The 17,111-nt window shown below is 42.5% G+C and overlaps 1 protein-coding gene across 1 annotated transcript in view; it reads left to right on the top strand.

The window, feature by feature from the left end:
* The window catches only part of BANK1 (B cell scaffold protein with ankyrin repeats 1), a 151,539-nt gene that overhangs the window by 112,631 nt on the left and 21,797 nt on the right, over positions 1-17,111 (top strand). The window contains exons 9-10 of the mRNA XM_086746705.1: positions 10,912-11,008; positions 12,566-12,847. Coding sequence (XP_086602831.1) covers positions 10,912-11,008; positions 12,566-12,847 — 379 coding nt within the window. The remainder of the gene's footprint in view (positions 1-10,911; positions 11,009-12,565; positions 12,848-17,111) is intronic.

Here is a 17,111-nt window from a genome sequence, read left to right as displayed (position 1 = left end):
CAAACAAAGCAATTATTTTTGTTCTCATTAAAATATCTGAGCCCCAAATTGGATATTAATTGGTGTTTTAATTTGTTTAGTTTCTTAATATACTGCAAATCATCTGTTTCAGTCATACATTTACTCTAAACTGATCCCAAAATCATTAGATTTTGGCAGTGGAGTGTTTCATGTCTCATTTATTTTACTCTATGTAATCGTCTGTCTTTGGTAGTTGTGTGCATTTATATACTTTCAGCATGTTGACATGAGACACTGTTATCTTTTAGTATTACAGAAAATTTGGTAGCTGCGGGGAGTCCTGGCAAACTGTACGAAGAAGGAATTTTACAAATTATTGTGAATGTCACAATATTATTTTTACTGTCGTTCTGTTTTCTTACTCAGTTTTCTACCCAATTTAGTGTATGTTTGTTTTGTTCTAATTTGTTAGGATTAGTTTAATCAGAACATAAGTATGCTCAACCATGCGATACTCCTGATTTGAACTAACGCAAACAAAGCACAAACTGGCCAGTTAAACTGAAATCCATACCAATAAATAAAGCAATTATACACACCTATGACTCGAAAAGAGAAATCTGTGCTCTGGAAAAGATGATGCTACAGTTTTATGCAACAGGAACGTACCTTTGAAAGAAAATCATATGTAGAGGTAGAATCAGAGACTGGTTTGGGTCAGAAAGGAATTTTAAAGATCCACTCCCCTGCCATGCATGGCAGGGACATCTTCCACTAGATCAGGTTGCTCAAAGCCCCGTCCAACCTGACCTTCAGTACTTCCAAGTGTTAGGAGTTAAGTCATATATTTAAGAGGTGGCAACGCTGCTGTGTTGGTTGTGTCCAGTCACCTGATAAAAAGCCACATGGCGTAAGCAGCTGCATTAGAAACTAGAAAGGTATGAGGGGATTGCAATAAATTATGATTGCTTGCTACTCTGAGAGGTCATTTTGAGTAGTGGAGCAATCATTGTCTTTTGTTCATAGAACGAATAGCTTTATTCAAAAATACAGTTAGTCATCTTAAGTAGTCATTCTTTTTGCTGCCTGACTTATGTGGCTGTTGTGGTTTTGTTTAGTGAGGGGGGCCTAAGGTGGTCGCTTCTGTAGGAAGCTGCTAGAAGTCGTTCCCCTTTGTTCAGTGGACTCTGCCAGGCCTAGGGCGGACCTGCTGCTGGCCAAGGCCGAGCCGATTGGTAGCAGAATGTTCCGTGATAACGCCTCTGCGATAACTTATTTAAGAAGGGGAAAACAGAAAAAAAAAAGGAGAAGATGTGAAGAAGCTGAGCGGGGGCAGAGGCGCAGAGGGGGAGGCGCAGGTCTCGTGGGCCTTGCAGGCCTCACTCTCTGACCTCCCGCCAGGCAGCCGACTGGGCCCGACTCGGTCCAGCCCGGCTGCAAGAAGTGGAGAGATGAGCTGGATGATGGGAAGAGATTCTGAGAGACATCTGCCAGCCTGTTTTGAAGAACTTTTCTTGTGAGAGAAACAGCTGCAGATGCCAAGGTCTGTTCAGAAGGAGGGGGAGGAGTAATGCGGCTCCTGGCCAAGATTCCCCTGCAGCCTGTGGTGATGACCATGGTGGAGCATGTTGTCCCCCTGCAGCCCATGGAGGTCCACGGAGGAGCAGAGATCCACCTGCAGCCCGTGAAGGACCCCACACCAGGGGAGGTGGATGCCTGAAGGCAGCTGTGGCCCGTGGAGGGCCTGCTGGGACAGCCATTCTGGAGAGACTGCACCCTGTGGAAGAGATGACCCATGCCAGAGCAGTTTCACGAAGGACTGTGGCATATGGGTGAGACCCCACGCTGGAGCAGGGGAGGAATGTGAGGAGTTCTTCCCCTGACTATGAAGCAGCAGCGTAAAACATCGTGTGATGAACTGACTGCAACCCCCATTCCTTCTTCCCCTCTGTGCTGCTTGGTTGGGGGGGAAGGTAGTAGAGATAATGTTAAGCTCGGGAAGAGGGAGGGGTGAGGGGAGGTTATCTTGTTCTGTGTCTCATTATCCTGCTGTTTTTAGTAATAAATGAATAGCTTTCCCCAAGTCGAGTCTGTTTTGCCCGTAACGGTAACTTTAAGGATTTTCTCCCTGTCCTTATCTCAAACCTCGAGCCGTTTTTCTTGTATTATCTCCCCCTATTCTCTCAGAGGGTGGGGGGAGTGAGAGAGAGACTGCGTAGTCTGGTCCCGATCGGGCCTGAACTACAACAGTGGCATACGCAGGTTTGGGTCAGTTGCTTCTCCCTCAGCGGGCTAATGGATGTTAATGGCACTGTGGATGCTGTCATCTTATATTGACATCTCAGGGCCTGAATAAGGCACAGAGAGCTGGAAGGAAATTGTGGAAAACATAGCACTGAACAGCAGCTGTGAGAAAAATCCCAGGAACTTTTTACCCCCTTGCACTTAACCTGTAAACGAGTAGAGCAGAGGAAGGTCATCTAACTCATTTTTGGGCATTGTATGTACTGACTTCTCCAGATCAGCAATGCTCCGCATGCAGCTCCTGGGCACAGCCCGAGATGTGCAGGAGCCAAAGATGTGGTGTAGAGCTGAGGCACTGGGGCACACACACTCCCTCGTCCGTGGTGAAGCAGAGGAGGAAGCTGAGGGCCTGCCTTGTACAGCAGCTTGGAGTACATCGAGGACGGCTCAGCCGTGCTCTTTGAGAAGGCAGAGTGCATTATACATCACACAGCTTGCTCTGACAGATGGGAAGCAAGCAGGAGAAGGCAGCAGTTTCAGCTGGCAGGATAATATATGCTGTTCTTGGCTTTCTCTAAGACAAGTCTTGCTTAGGTCAGGAGGCCAAGTCCAAGTGTTTCGAGGGCTGAATCCAACCCCCATGGTACTCAGCCCACACTGCTTTATAAACTGCTCTCTGTTTCAGCATTTCATGGCAGGACATGTGCAGCAAAACTTCTCTCCACCCCCTTTCTTCCCCCCTGCCCAGCTTTAACACCAGGTTAGATTCCCAAGTGATTTTTGTCTTTGATTATAATACTGTATTGAATGTTTCACTGTGCTCATGCTTTAGAGAAATCTCTATTTTCTCATCTGTTTTTTTGCAAGCATGAGTTGTCAAGCAAGGTAATAGGGTAGTAAAAGTGCTTAACATTAATAAAGCTAATGAACAGCAATGTTGGATCTGTCCTCATGCATACAATCAACTTTATGAAGCAGACTTCTTCATTCATTTCTCCAGGTGCTCGTACAGGGCCCTAGGAAAAATGGGTAATAAATACTTAAACACTTCAAATACTTTGATGAATATTTTACGTTGTAGAATATGTGAATATTAGTAATATTAATACAGACTTGAGAGTTAGAAAATTTTTTATCACCAGAATGGCTGGTCACTAGGCTCAGGGATATGAGCGGAACTGAAAGAAAGAAAATGTTTGCCAAATTGACTGCTTGTGTTTCATGAAGTACTGAGAATGCAAATGGAAAATATCTCCTAGAGTTTATCTAGTTCTCACCTTGCATTTGCATTTAGATTCAGATTAGGTATTAGGAAAAAATTTTTTACAATGAGGGTGGTAGGACACTGGAACAGGTTGCCCAGAGAGGTGGTTGATGCCCCAACCCTGGAAACATTCAAGGCCAGGTTGGATGGGGCTCTGAGCGACCTGATCTAGTTGGGGATGTCCCTGCTCCTTGCAGGGGGGTTGGACTAGATGACCTTTAAAGGTCCCTTCCAGCCCTAATTGTTCCATGATTCTGGAAAGCTCTGGCAGGCCCAATGACAAAGGGTGTAATATAGGCTAGACCATAGTCAGGGTGAGACAAAAGGAGTGATAACTGCAAAGATGGATGCCAAATGGCAGTATATTTGAGGTCCCTTCCACTTCAGTTGCTGCATCTAGGGTCTAAGCAGACAGTGCGACACGTCTGAGGAGTGGTACGAGCAAATCACCTGAGGCTCTTTAGGATACAGTCTGGTATGCCTATGACAGAGAAATGGAGGAAACACCCAGCTAAGGAAAACAGTTTCTTCTGTCTTGAGGTTCTGAGATGACTTACCTGATTTCCATTCCTTTCTCCTCTGTGCTGGAGTTCCCTCCTGGTGAGAGGGTGCTCTAGTTATGGTTGTGGTGTGTTAAGCGATGCAAGTTTCCCACCTCTGTAATCCCTGCCTGGTGAGATCTGTTATCCACATCAGCCAGAAATGCACTGAAGCCCTCTGGTTAATAAAGCCATCAGAGCACAGGAGAGGGAGGGCTGCTTCCCCTGGGAGGCATCCAGCACCCTGCTCGTGCTACAGGACAGAGCTTTCGGTTTTGCCAGCACAATTCACCTCCCATTGAAACAAATAACCTGCCAATATGCCGCTTGATATCGAGTAACAGAGGAAAGTGGTATTTTACTGTTAGTACTGCATTTTGGGAGCAGCTGGGATAGAGTAGGCCAGCTCTTACATGTAGGCCAGAGGACAGCCTTTCTTTTGGGAAGGGCTCTCCACACACATCCCAACATCAGTTCTTACTGGAAGCCAAGGTTGTCTTCATCATCACCAAAGCAGAAATACTTGTCTGTCAGGAGCTACCCTGAAGCACTCCGTCAAGTTAGCCTTAAAATCTTTATTCTGGTAGGACTTAGAGAGTTGGAATCTAGTCCTGCTTTTGCAGAATTTAAGTCCTTTCTAAATGAAATGTGGATGTGTCACCCATCCAAAAACAGCTAACATTAAAATGCAGACAAAGTTGACTGTGTAAAAGGCACTTGGAAGCAGTGTAAGGGTAAGAAATATATTACAATGGTGCTTTAATGTTAGATAAGGAAGAGAGCTGAGTTTCCAAATGAGCATGCTGGGGTCGAAACACGAACTGATGGAATCATTTGAGAAAATATTTTTCTGCTCTTGGGTTCAGAAATGCCAATATAGGGCAAAGAATGTGAAGTGTGGCAGTATTTTGAATGGTATTTGATCTGTTTCTTCATCTTTACAGCATACATGAAAGTAGATTTTGCTGGAAAGCCAGCTGAGTTTTTTCTATGGGGTTTTGATTTTTTTTTTTTAAGAGAAGCAGTCCTGATTTTCATTGTGCAGTTTGTGAAGAGATGAATAAGATTTCCATTAGGTCAGGAAGTCACATGGAAAAGGCATGAAATTACTGAAAAGTTACATCACTTAGCAAAAGCAGTTTCATAGTTTTCTTTTTAAATTATCTGGAAGATACTTTCCACTGTGCACTAGAGAGGGTGTAGAAACTGGGAGGGTTTTTTTGCTTCTTTGTTTGTTTTGGGTGTTTTTTTTTTAACAAGTTGACGTTTTTTAGAAGAATCCAGCATAATTTTTTAGAAGGAAGCAGGCATATCTTCTTTTGGTATTCATGCCATTACTTTTAATTGAATAGATGAAAAACATCCCTGTCTATTGGAGTAGAGAACTTCTCATGATCATATTAGGGCTTGTTGTTCTCAGAAATAAATTGAGGCTTAGGTTGCTTATGCTGTCTCACTGTAATCTCACCTTAAATGCTAGTCAGGAGTGGTTTGTATTGTGGTCTGCAAAGTGGGAAGGCAGAGGGGATTTTTCATTTGGAGGGGATTTTTAGCCTAAAAAAAAATAATAAGGAAGAGAAACGTAGGCCAGTGCTCAAAAAAACATAGGTAGTTGTATAAATTTCAAAAAATATAGAAATTAAGATAAGGATACCATTCTTTTATGTGACCAGACTTGCAATTAATTCATGTAACAGATAGCTGATTGAATAATTTATGTGGTTCATATGAAAGAGTATAGCTTGTTCAGGAAACACAGTCAAGGGAAAACAGGAAAAAGTGCTGCGTTTGTGTACCAGCGATGCGTAGACTTGCTCTGAGGTCCAGATCACCAGCATCTGCCTGGAACGGAATACAAGAGATCTTAGCCATCGAGTTTTTAAATGCATTGGTAAGATTTTGACATTTAAAGTGAAGGAAATAGCTGGAACACTCTTTTCTTTGTAAACAAAGAAGATAAAGTTATTGAGGATGTCCAGACAGGTAACGTGGGTGAGAGCAGTCTAAGGTATGTTATTATATATAGTTCCTATGATGAGAATGAGAAGTAACAACATAGTAGTGGTAGATTTAAAAAAAAAAAAAGCGTGTCTATGTGCAATCTTACCTCACTGTGGAGGAAAGATTGAAAGTGCCGTAAGAGAACCATCCCAAACAGGAGAATCAAGTCCATAGGCAGTGGAAACTGCATCAGGTTACTGAGGTCCAAGACAGAAGTGTAGCACAGGCACTTAGGGACATGATGAGAAAGACCAAGGCACAAAATCAAATGCAGCTAACAAGAAATCAGAAGTAATAAGAAATGTTTTTATAAGGCTAGTTGTCAGTGATTCACTGTCAAAATGGAAAGGCTTATTGATTAGAGTCATCCTGGTTCCCATCCTATTCAGTACCCTATTAGCAATTTAGATAATAGAAAGATTTTTCAAATTCATTCCAACTCCACAATCCAGTGTAGTGATTTATGAGTGTGCATACTCTTATCCAGTTCCATAAAGTTTTGAAACGTTCCCAGTTTATGTTTACTTCCAGGTTTTCAAAGCTGATTATTTTACTTTTAACAAAGCACTGTATGCAGTATTGATGTTGGCACTGAAGAGAAAAAAAGAAAGATACTGAAAGTATAAGTGCAAATGGGTCCATGTCCACTTGGTTTTCTTTCATAATGATATCTAGAGAAAACAGTGATTGATTCTTTAGAACGCACTGATCCCAGAGACTTAGGCATCCACATACCTGCGTAGCTGGTATCAGAGCCTTTTAAAAGCACCGCTGTGCTTGCATCTGGGCTCCACATCCCCTCACAGCTTGTCTAGCTTACCCATATAGACTGTGATAGCTTTAACCAGTATTTGGCAACTTGTTTCTCAGAGTCCCAGGAGAATCAGGGCTCCAAATCAGCAGAGGGAGAGGGCATCTGTGGAGTCTTTCAGACTGGTGCATCTCAAGGAAGCCACACAGTAGAAACTCTTTCTCTTCTGGTGTTCGGCACAGGTTCAACTCCAGGTGATTGGCAATGTTATCTTTTTGTTTAATAGTCAGAAGATGATCCCTAAAACTGTGCCTGTATGACAGACATACTAAGGTCCTCCTCTGATCTGGAATGCTGAGCTACAGAGTGGTGGGAGGCAGATGAATGAGCAACGCTCCTCTTGGCAGAGCTGCAGACTCTGAATGTTAGGAGTGTGATAAGAAGGAATGCTGTGGTGACGTGTTATAAACAAACCAAGCAACCAGATCTATCTCAGCTCTCAAAGGACAGGCTTTAGTGTGACTGGATAATATTTTTGAGATGTCTCATAGCAAGCCCGAATGCTGTCCAACAGGCAGTTGGAAATGCCCTAGAGTCCAGAAGATTAGACAGTCATTGTCCTAAACAAATTTAAGGCAGCACCTTCAGTTTAATCTAGTGCTTGAAGTCTTGCTTCTCCCTGAAAAAAGGCTTAATGAAGAAAACGGGTAGGCAGATGAACTGCTTGAGGTGTGAAAATTGAATTAGAATTAAGATTAGAATTAAAATTTAGATGTGGCCTGCGGTAATCCTATAAATAATGGGCTTTGCAAGACTGGCTGCAGGGAGGTGCCTTTTCTGTGCTCTCCTGCTTGATATACTGGCTACAAGAAAACTAATTTGTTCTGGAAAGAAGAGGAGAATTGCCTAGCTCAGCCAGTAATGCACTTATTTTCAGGAAAGAAAATACTGTCTCAAGTAAGGAACACATTATGTTCTTCAGACATCTTTTACACACGATAGGAAACCATCATTTCATCCTGAAGCAGATATCTGGGGAGTATGCTATGAAGTATATCCTGGCAGGCCTGGCAGGGTCTGACTTACGGGTAGGGAAGAAGGTCTAAGTTCCAGTGTTTAATGATTCACTGCAGAGCCCCACAGAATATACGTTTCGTTTAGCCTTGTGAGTGGTTCTGCAGTAATGTGCCTTGTTCAGTTTTCCAAGGCGGCGTGTGAGCTATCAGATACAATGACACTGAACAGACAGAGCTGTGACTTGAGAAGGCAAAGTCTGCAAGAAATGGGAAGGTGATCAACAGAAGGGATGGCAGATTTGTCAAGACAGAAACACAAGCATTTTAATGCTGTACTTGATAGTTATGTCTACACAAGCAACTCTTTGTTAGTCCATACAACAATTTAAATCTTCCAGTGCACTTCTATGAGCTACCCTATATCATGTCAGGGAGCTGACTTACATGGAATAATAATTTTTTTTTTTAGTTCAGCCTAAAGAGAATGCCTTGTCAAAAGGATCAGTGAGGATTTTGCAAGCACTGGTAAGGATTTTCTCCATCAATTTTCCTAATTGCTGCAATCCAGAAAAATGAAGATGTAGGAGAAAGCTTGAATTCCCAAATTACAATATAGACATGGAAACCTGTGTTACGTACTTTTTTTTTTTAAGAAATGCCAGTACAATGAGATGAAAGAGATGTGTGTCTGAATTTAGACTCACAAGAGATGTAATTACTCAGTGTAAAAAAGATATGTGTATATACACACAGTTGCATTTCAACTTATTATGGGCCAATTTTCTGGAAGAAAAGGATAATTAATAAGGAAACAATTGGAAAACAATGGAGTCAAGCACCATTTTCAGCTGCATGATATCATCATGCCCAGTGTCACAAGAGGCTTTTATCAATAATTTATGTATTATACCAAATCTTTTTCTAGTGTAAACATATTTAGCTAAACACTGTTTCCATCTATTCAGCTTTTCTGTGTCTCCCAGGTCCAGGAGGCTTTTAGGAAGTGTAGTCAGGGGCTAAACTTCTGAATTGCATCCTGAATTCTCTAATATTCAGCGTTATTAGAGAAGCCACCATAAGCTAGCAGGGCCTTCAGTCTTCTGAAATGAAACATTCATGCATATTAATCATATCTATTCTATTGGTTTCCTGTCAGTCACAGGTTTCCTTCATCTGAGAAATGTCTGTGCTGAAGAAGAAAACCAGAAAGTGCCATTTGTTCCCTCCACTTACCCTTTTCACCTCATTCTACCAGCTATATATCCATACATACTTTCTGTTTGCGAAGGTAAAAGTGAACGCCTTGAAAGAATTTCTCTGGTGTGGTACTCCACCATAACAGCGGGAGAGCTTAACACATCTTGAGCTCTGCTTGCTTGATTTCTTCTGCACACAGCTTCTGTTCACAGGAGAAATACAGAACTTGTCAGAAGGTCATTTTATCCCTCAGGTGCATAGTTACGTTTAGTACATGCAGGCCTAAATAATTTGAAAATAAGTATTTTGAAAAGCTCTAACTTAAGGGCTTTTAAGAGGTATCCTGTTTCTATGAAGAATAGGTGAACCAGATAAAAAATGAGGAAATTCAAACAAAACGGGGCATTCTCTCACTGATGTGCACATTATATGGACGTAGAAAATGGAGATTAATGCTTTGTTGTTGGAGGCCGGTATAGCTGTGTGGAGATCCAGGTGTACTCTTAAAGCCGCAAAGCAAAGCGGGCCAGGGTGGCACCTGACGCTGAGTGTGATGGCTGCACTGCCTTAAGACTGGCGTTGATGAGATGGCTGTGTACAAGAGCAGCAGGGAAGAAGGCGTTCTCTGTTCCCCAGAAAAATCCACTGTTTCTTCAAATCTTTTCCCCTTTCACACAGTGCTGTTAGCTTGAGAACTCTGTCCCTGAGACAGTGGCTGTGGATGCCAGGAGGCAGCAGGACACAAGGAACAAACTTCTTGAGGGTCTGGCACGAGCTGATGGGAATCGGTTTCTGCACTGTGCGGTCATCAATTCTTCCTCTTGACTTCACTGTCCACTAGTCTGCTTGTAATTAATCTTGCAAACTGGGCGATACGTGGACCATGCTGTGTCCTCACCTTCTTTGGGGTTGCTGTATTCAAAACCCCAGAGTTAACATTTTGTGATTCAAAATTCCTGAATAATTACTGAGGGCTCCGTTGTGCCTATGCAGGATAGTTTTGTATTAAACTTAAGTGAGAATCTAGGTCCTGCTGGCTTCCTTGAAAAAAAACTGTCACCTTTTGGAATTCCAGTTGTTTCTGAAAATCAGCAATTAACAAGTGTGTATGGTATATTTTAAGACAACTGTCTTAGCGGCTCTAGATCAGCAGGAGTTTGTACCTCTTCTGCTTGAAGAAATAAATTGATGGTATTTAGGAGAACCGATTGTTCTGAACCTCCTGAGGTTAATTTTGAGTAGCATTGTGTGAACAGCTTTCTAGAGGAACAAGAAACAATGCCTTACTACCTTTGGGCACTGAGGTAGAACTGCTAACATGCTTTGCAGTCCTATTTCTGTTTTTTTCAGTGCACATGCGGCTTTTGGTACCAACCACTAGGATACAGGAACTGTTTCTGATGAGATCTCCAGAGATTTCTTGCACTCTGTGCACCCTTGAGCTGTTCTGTAATGTCCTGTAAGCTTCCTGTTTTTCTGTTACTGATCTTTCTCATTACCTATGAGTGTGTCACAATTGGGAACAGAGTTGGGAACCGCCTGTACAGCCCAGCGCAGTGCTAAGGAGAGATCAGTTAGCTTCAGTCCTTCCTGTACAGACTTGGGTATCACTTCATGGCAGGACATTGTGTCCTTTTGTATGTTCCCAGATGTACACATTCATTTTGCCTATAGTGCGTATACTACTACATAGTTGCAAATGCATGATGTTTCTGTCTCCACGTTCCCCTTAGTAGAATGTTGAATATTATGTCAATAGCAGAGTGTGAAGGTAGAAGAGAAATCTCTGCTGCAATCTCTGCAAAACACATGTAAGTTTTGGACAGAACCAAAAGAAGAAAATATTGCTGTTTCTCCTCAGGCTCATGTTGACCCTACACTACTTTGCTTGGGGATGATGTCACCAAAACAAATGTTCTCCTTTATTTTTCTTTCTAGGTTAATACAGCAGATAATTTCACCCATTGCGAGGAGGAAGCAGAAGACGATGATACTTACGTGGTTATGTTAGGCTCAGAAACTCAACCAGCCGTGAGTAAGTCATGTTGTTAGATAGCTTTATCAATGACAAAGCATGTGCTGTGTTAAGTGGGATTATGGACAAACAGAGAGGGCAAATTATTTTAATACTTGCAATTTCCACATGTTACTACAACTTCCAGGGATTGCACATGTCCTAGGAGAAGGGGGAAGGCAAGTGAGGGATTCAGTGGTGATAAGAAAGTAATTGCTCAGTAAGGCAGACCTCACTGCAACCACCCCTCCCGGTAAATTCTGGAAAATTGTTATCTCTACTCTGAATCTGGAAAACAGCTGAATTCTCCAAGTTCACAGAGAACATCCTTTGTATAAGGGAAGGCACTGCCTACAGGTGTGGCCAGCTCCTGTGTGGAGGCACAGACAGTAGACATTTTGCAGCTTGATCTTCATACATTTAAGCACAGATTGATGACAAGCCTGTTGATAACCTGGTCATGTACATTCCCCTTGAAAACTGCAAACGAAGTTGCTTGTTTGCATTTACTGATGGCATATATTTTGCATATGTTTTACAGCATCATGAATCTAAAAACTAAACTTTATCCTGTTTCTATCTTATCTGTTTGTTGACAATTTTCTCTTTTCAGCTGTCTCATATTCTGTATTAAAAGGATGGGTTTTATTTGCTAGGTTTAAACCGGTTGCTTTAGGACATCTAGGTAGATGGTAGACACTGTGATAATGTGAGGTAGAAACCTGGTTAGCCCTGATACATTTTCACTGTCTCTGTCACACTGTATACGGGAACACCTCAGGGTGGACACATGGAAGAACACGGATTGTAACAGCTGGCCGCATTAGCCAGCTAAATGCCCTGACCTCCCATTTGAATCAGTGGTGAAGGAAAGGCATCGCCAAAGGCATTCCCCTCAGAACGGAAACCTGCCTGACGGGCTCAGTTTTACCTGCTATGCATTGACTGCAAGTCTGCTCACAGACTGGTATAGTTTACTCTGTTATGTTACTGAGGTTGACTACCCAAATCTTGATGCTGTACATAGTGATTAAAATTTATGCTTTCACATCCCTCCACTCTATTCTTGTTCTGTGGTCTGTGGGCCTTTAAAGACAGAAGAGCTCCATTTCCACAGGAGTACAGCTATGTCTCCCAGGGGCAATGTTTATTTTATTTTAGAGATTTAAATAAGCACCCAAACCACATTGTATAAAAACAAGCTACACAGCTATGTGAGCTACGGCCTTATTTTACTAAACGTTGCACTGTGCTGCATTGAAAGTCAAGTAATACAAATTATGGATGCAGGGCGAGTGTGTGTGATTTAATGCTGACAGCAACTCTAGAAAAGTTTAACATTGCATGCATGAAGATTATGTGTATCAGAGTAGCAAGATATAATAAAAACTTCCACTGTTGATCTGGTAAATATTTTAAAAGCTGTTCATGCACAGTATGTATTTGACAGCTTTCCTGCTGTATTAGTTCATAAAAGTTTTATTAGCCATTGTGTTTCTTCTGTGGGAATCCTTGAAACAGGATGTATTTCCAGATGGCAAATTTTAAATGAAATAATACATTCTTTACCATTAAAAGCTAAGCAGAACCCAGGAGATCAATATGAAATTGGATCAAGATGCCAACAAGAAGCTGAGGTGGATGAGGAAAAGGAAGATGATGTAGAAGACAGCAGTGAGGACACAGAACATGAAGATTCATACAGCTTTCGCAACAGTTCTGACAGTTTGTATGCCAGCATACCTGATGATCTTGAAGAGAACAGAAGAGACTGCTTTTCCTGTAAGAGGCCACCCCTTCCTCCCCCTCGAAATCTGCCTGACATCCTAAGACAGGACGATCTGCACAATTTATCTCAAGGTACGATCTTGGGAGGAAAATAACTCCAGATACAAAGATGTGCAAGTGTAGACTAGATTCTGCCGCACAGATAATGTATGATCACTTCTTGTAACAGCAGTGGCTAGGCAATATGGCCCTAATTCTGCAAAGCAAGCACATGCATGTGAACTTTGCTGCATCGAGATATTCATGAGCAAATATGTCAGCTAATACTGTGATATGGCCTGCTGGGTTCAAGTTTCAGGTTTTCCTCACTCTGCGCACCTGAGATTGCTGCCAAATAATACATGATCCATTGAGTTGCGTCCCTCAGGGGTCCGTGTTGGGCCCGGCCCTGTTCAACATCTTTGTCGGCAACATGGACAGTGGGATAGAGTGCATCCTCAGCAAGTTCGCTGATGACACCAAGCTGTGTGGTGCCGTCGACACGCTGGAAGGGAGGGATGCCATCCAGAGGGACCTTGACAGGCTGGAGAGGTGGGCCTGTGCCAACCTCATGGAGTTCAACCAGGCCAAGTGCAAGGTCCTGCACCTGGGTCGTGGCAGTCCCAGGCACAAATACAGGCTGGGCAGAGAATGGGTCGAGAGCAGCCCTGAGGAGAAGGACTTGGGAGTGCTGGTGGATGAGAAGCTCAACATGAGCCGGCAATGCGCCCTTGCAGCCTAGAAGGCCAACTGCATCCTGGGCTGCAACAAAAGAAGCGTGGCCAGCAGGTCAAGGGAGGTGATTCTCCCCCTCTACTCTGCTCTGGTGAGACCCCACCTGGAGTACTGTGTCCAGTTCTGGAGCCCCCAACATAAGAAGGACATGGACCAGTTGGAGAAGGTCCAGAGGAGGGCCACAAAGATGATCAGAGGGCTGGAGCACCTCTTCCATGAGGACAGGCTGAGAGAGTTGGGGCTGTTCAGCCTGGAGAAGAGGAGGCTCCGGGGAGACCTTATAGCGGCCTTCCAGTACCTCAAGGGGGCCTACAGGAAAGATGGGGAGAGACTGTTCAGTAGGGCCTGTTGTGATAGGACAAGGGGTAATGGTTTTAAAATAGAGGGAGATAGATTTAGATTGGATATTAGGAAAATTTTTTTTATAATGCGAGTTGTAGGTTACCCAGAGAGGTGGTAGATGCCCCAATCCCAGAAACATTTGAGGCCAGGATGGACGGGGCTGTGAGCAACCTGATCTAGTCGGGGTTGTCCCTGCTCCTTGCAGGGGGGTTTGACTAGATGACCTTTAAAGGTCCCTTCCAACTCTAACCGTTCTATGATTCTATTAATTTACAGGAGAGACTTGAAACAAAAGATTGAGCTTATATTTTTGTCAAGTTGTCTTAAGGATTTACCAGTTAAAAATACTAAATTTTACCTTTATTTAATACAGCTTGGAATTTCACAGGTAGAATAAATAGCAAGTGACCATGCGGAGAGAATCATAGAATGGTTTGAGTTGGAAGGGACCTTTAAAGGTCATCTAGTCCAACCCCCCTGCAAGGAGCAGGGACATCCCCCACTAGGATCAGGTTGCTCACAGCCCCGTCCATCCTGGCCTCAAATGTTTCTGGGATTGGGGCATCTACCACCTCTCTGGTAACCTGTTCCAGTGTTCCACTACACTCAGTGCAAAAAAATTTTTCCTCATATCTAATCTAAATCTACCTCCCTCTATTTTAAAACCATTACCCCTTGTCCTATCACAGCAGGCCCTGCTAAAGAGTTTCTCCCCATCTTTCTTTTAGGCCCCCTTTAGGTACTGGAAGGCCGCTATAAGGTCTCCCCGGAGCCTCCTCTTCTCCAGGCTGAACAGCCCTAGCTCCCTCAGCATGTCCTCATGGAAGAGGTGCTCCAGCCCTCTGATCATCTTCATGGTCCTCCTCTGGACTCGCTCCCAACTGGTCCATGTCCTTCTTATGCTGGGGGCGGCTCTGGAGCTGGATGCAGTACTCAGAAGTACAGTACTCAGACGCAGAAGTTAACATAGTATTTTATTGCATTTTAGCCAATGTTGTGGTTAGAAACAAAAAGCTATATTGTGTTGCAGATTGAAAAGAGAGGGAGAAACTGTGACTTTTAATGAAACGTTTTGTGTTTTTTTTCTTTCTTTTTGATACTTCTGGAGTAAAAATCTAAAATTTAGTGTTGTAGTTTGATTCAAGTGATGAGAAGCCCAAAATACTATTTGTATCTATTTCAGAAGGGATTATTTTTTTTTCCTTTGTGAAAAACAAGTATGCAAAGGAATTCAAGCTTAAATGCCAGTGTTAAATAGTCACACAGGAAAAAAAAACCTTATTCGTCATGGACACTACTGATAAGAGTGCGCACAAATTGCTTCTGAGTTTCTCCCCTGCTTGTTACTGTTAACTCTGTTTATAAATGTGGCATAACCTATTAGAGTCTTAAATTACTATCACCAAGCACTTTGATGTTCACGAAGGTAGATAGAAATAGCTTTCTAGCCTTATAGCCTGCTGTAGGTAGATTTATGTCCTTCTTTTCTGCTGTGGAAGAAAAAGCTGGCTATATGCAGGAAGTCACAGGTGGATTCTAAGAGAAAGATGTTAAAGATGCATTTTGCTTCCCGCAAAATGCTCAGTTACAGCTATATGTGTGCAGAATTGAGGGGCCAGGTTTGGCATACAGGAATTGTTAGCGTAGGTTTGATATAAATGCCTGTCTTGGATTAGGTTTCACGTGGCTGTACCATCAAGTAATAGTGTGACTCTTTCTGCCAAGTGCCGGTTGTTTTTATGTGGGTACCAGCAGAGACAGTTTCTCCACCATGTAGTGTCCTGTGCTGAATCTTGTGCTGGTGAGGCACAGTTCGTCTAAAAGCACTCTTGTGTGAATAGTTAGTTTAAAACATGCAGTGCATTTTCCTGAAGTGTAAGCCTTGGTTGCATCACTGGGGAATGAGTGGGGAGTATCAGAATTCCTCTAAGTGGGGATGATGCTTCCTTTCAGAGAGGAGCTCTAATGAGAGAGACATTGCTTTGTATTTTTAGTCAGCCAGTGGCTTTAGGTGTTGCTGTGGAACATCTGAAAGGCAAGTCCCCTCTGCTGGAAGTCTTTGTTTTGGCAGTGGCATGAGAGTGCCCCCTGTAGGAGTTGAAAGAAAGGATGTCCTGCAGGGAGAGAAAGAACTTTTACAGTGACATGGAACAAAATATTTTTCATATTAAATATGGCAGGTGTATGAGTATCACTTGTTGTTTTAAAACATTTTTATATCTTAGCCATAATACATGTTGATAGTATATATTAGTAATATAAATGACACATCCCATTTATAAGTGTATCATACTTACAAAGATTGCTTAGCTCCTGTGAACCCATAAACAGATAAAACAATTATTTAAATAGCAGCCAAAGGATTGAATACACAGGTAGTGACCACAGCCTAGTTTAGCGCTTACGCATGTACAGGCAACAAGATTACAACACAAGGAAAACACGACTCAGTACAAGAATTCCAGGCATGTCTATGGTTTTTGCAGGAAAGATGGGTAATCAGCACAAGGAGGTTACCAACATTTATGGGAACACCAGCCTCAGTAATGGTTTCTAACTTTTAGCAGTTTGTGGGTTTTTTAAGACAAATCAAAATAAACCCAGGTATTGGGAAACTCATTGATTCCTTTTAACGCTGTAGAATGTAAAAGCTAAAGGAAAGCAAGTTATGAGTAGTAGTACTATGAAATATAGATCAAATACAGGGAGTAGAGAGAGCCAGGGAAGTTATTTGGGTCTGGGGGTTTGGTTAGTCTTAGCTTAGATTGTAAGAGGTTGTAAATTCCATCTACGCTGTAATGGGTTTTTAAAATTTTTTTCACCTTGTCCTACAATACACCTTAGTAAAGCCCTCAAAACCAAATGGGACATTGAAGATGCAGGAAAGACAAAACCCAACATTTTCTACAATAAGTTTCAATTCTTAAGTCGCCATTGCAACAGCTAACAAATAGCCTGAATTTACAAAATGCCCAGGGCCACAAGTACCACTTACTTGGCTTCACCATTAAAGAACAGGTTTGTGTGACTCTTGTGGGAGCAACTAGGGCACACAGTATTTCTTTTAAATAAACCCATTTATTTGGGGACTAACAGCTAAGCATCTGTTTTTTATAATCTGATGTGAAATCACGAGGAGGCCCTGACGTTGGAATTATTCCTTTGAGACATTCTCTCTACTGACTTAGATGATCAGAAGCCTCTGAAAATCAGAGCACTTTAGTTTAAAAGTGAATTAGGTCTCTTAGTTACTTTAGGAGACTCTAAAGCTTTAATTCTT

Source organism: Chlamydotis macqueenii, chromosome 4 (assembly GCF_036417535.1).
Source record: "Chlamydotis macqueenii isolate bChlMac1 chromosome 4, bChlMac1.mat, whole genome shotgun sequence".
Classification (NCBI taxonomy): domain Eukaryota; kingdom Metazoa; phylum Chordata; class Aves; order Otidiformes; family Otididae; genus Chlamydotis; species Chlamydotis macqueenii.
This window is presented reverse-complemented; position numbering and strand designations above follow the sequence as displayed.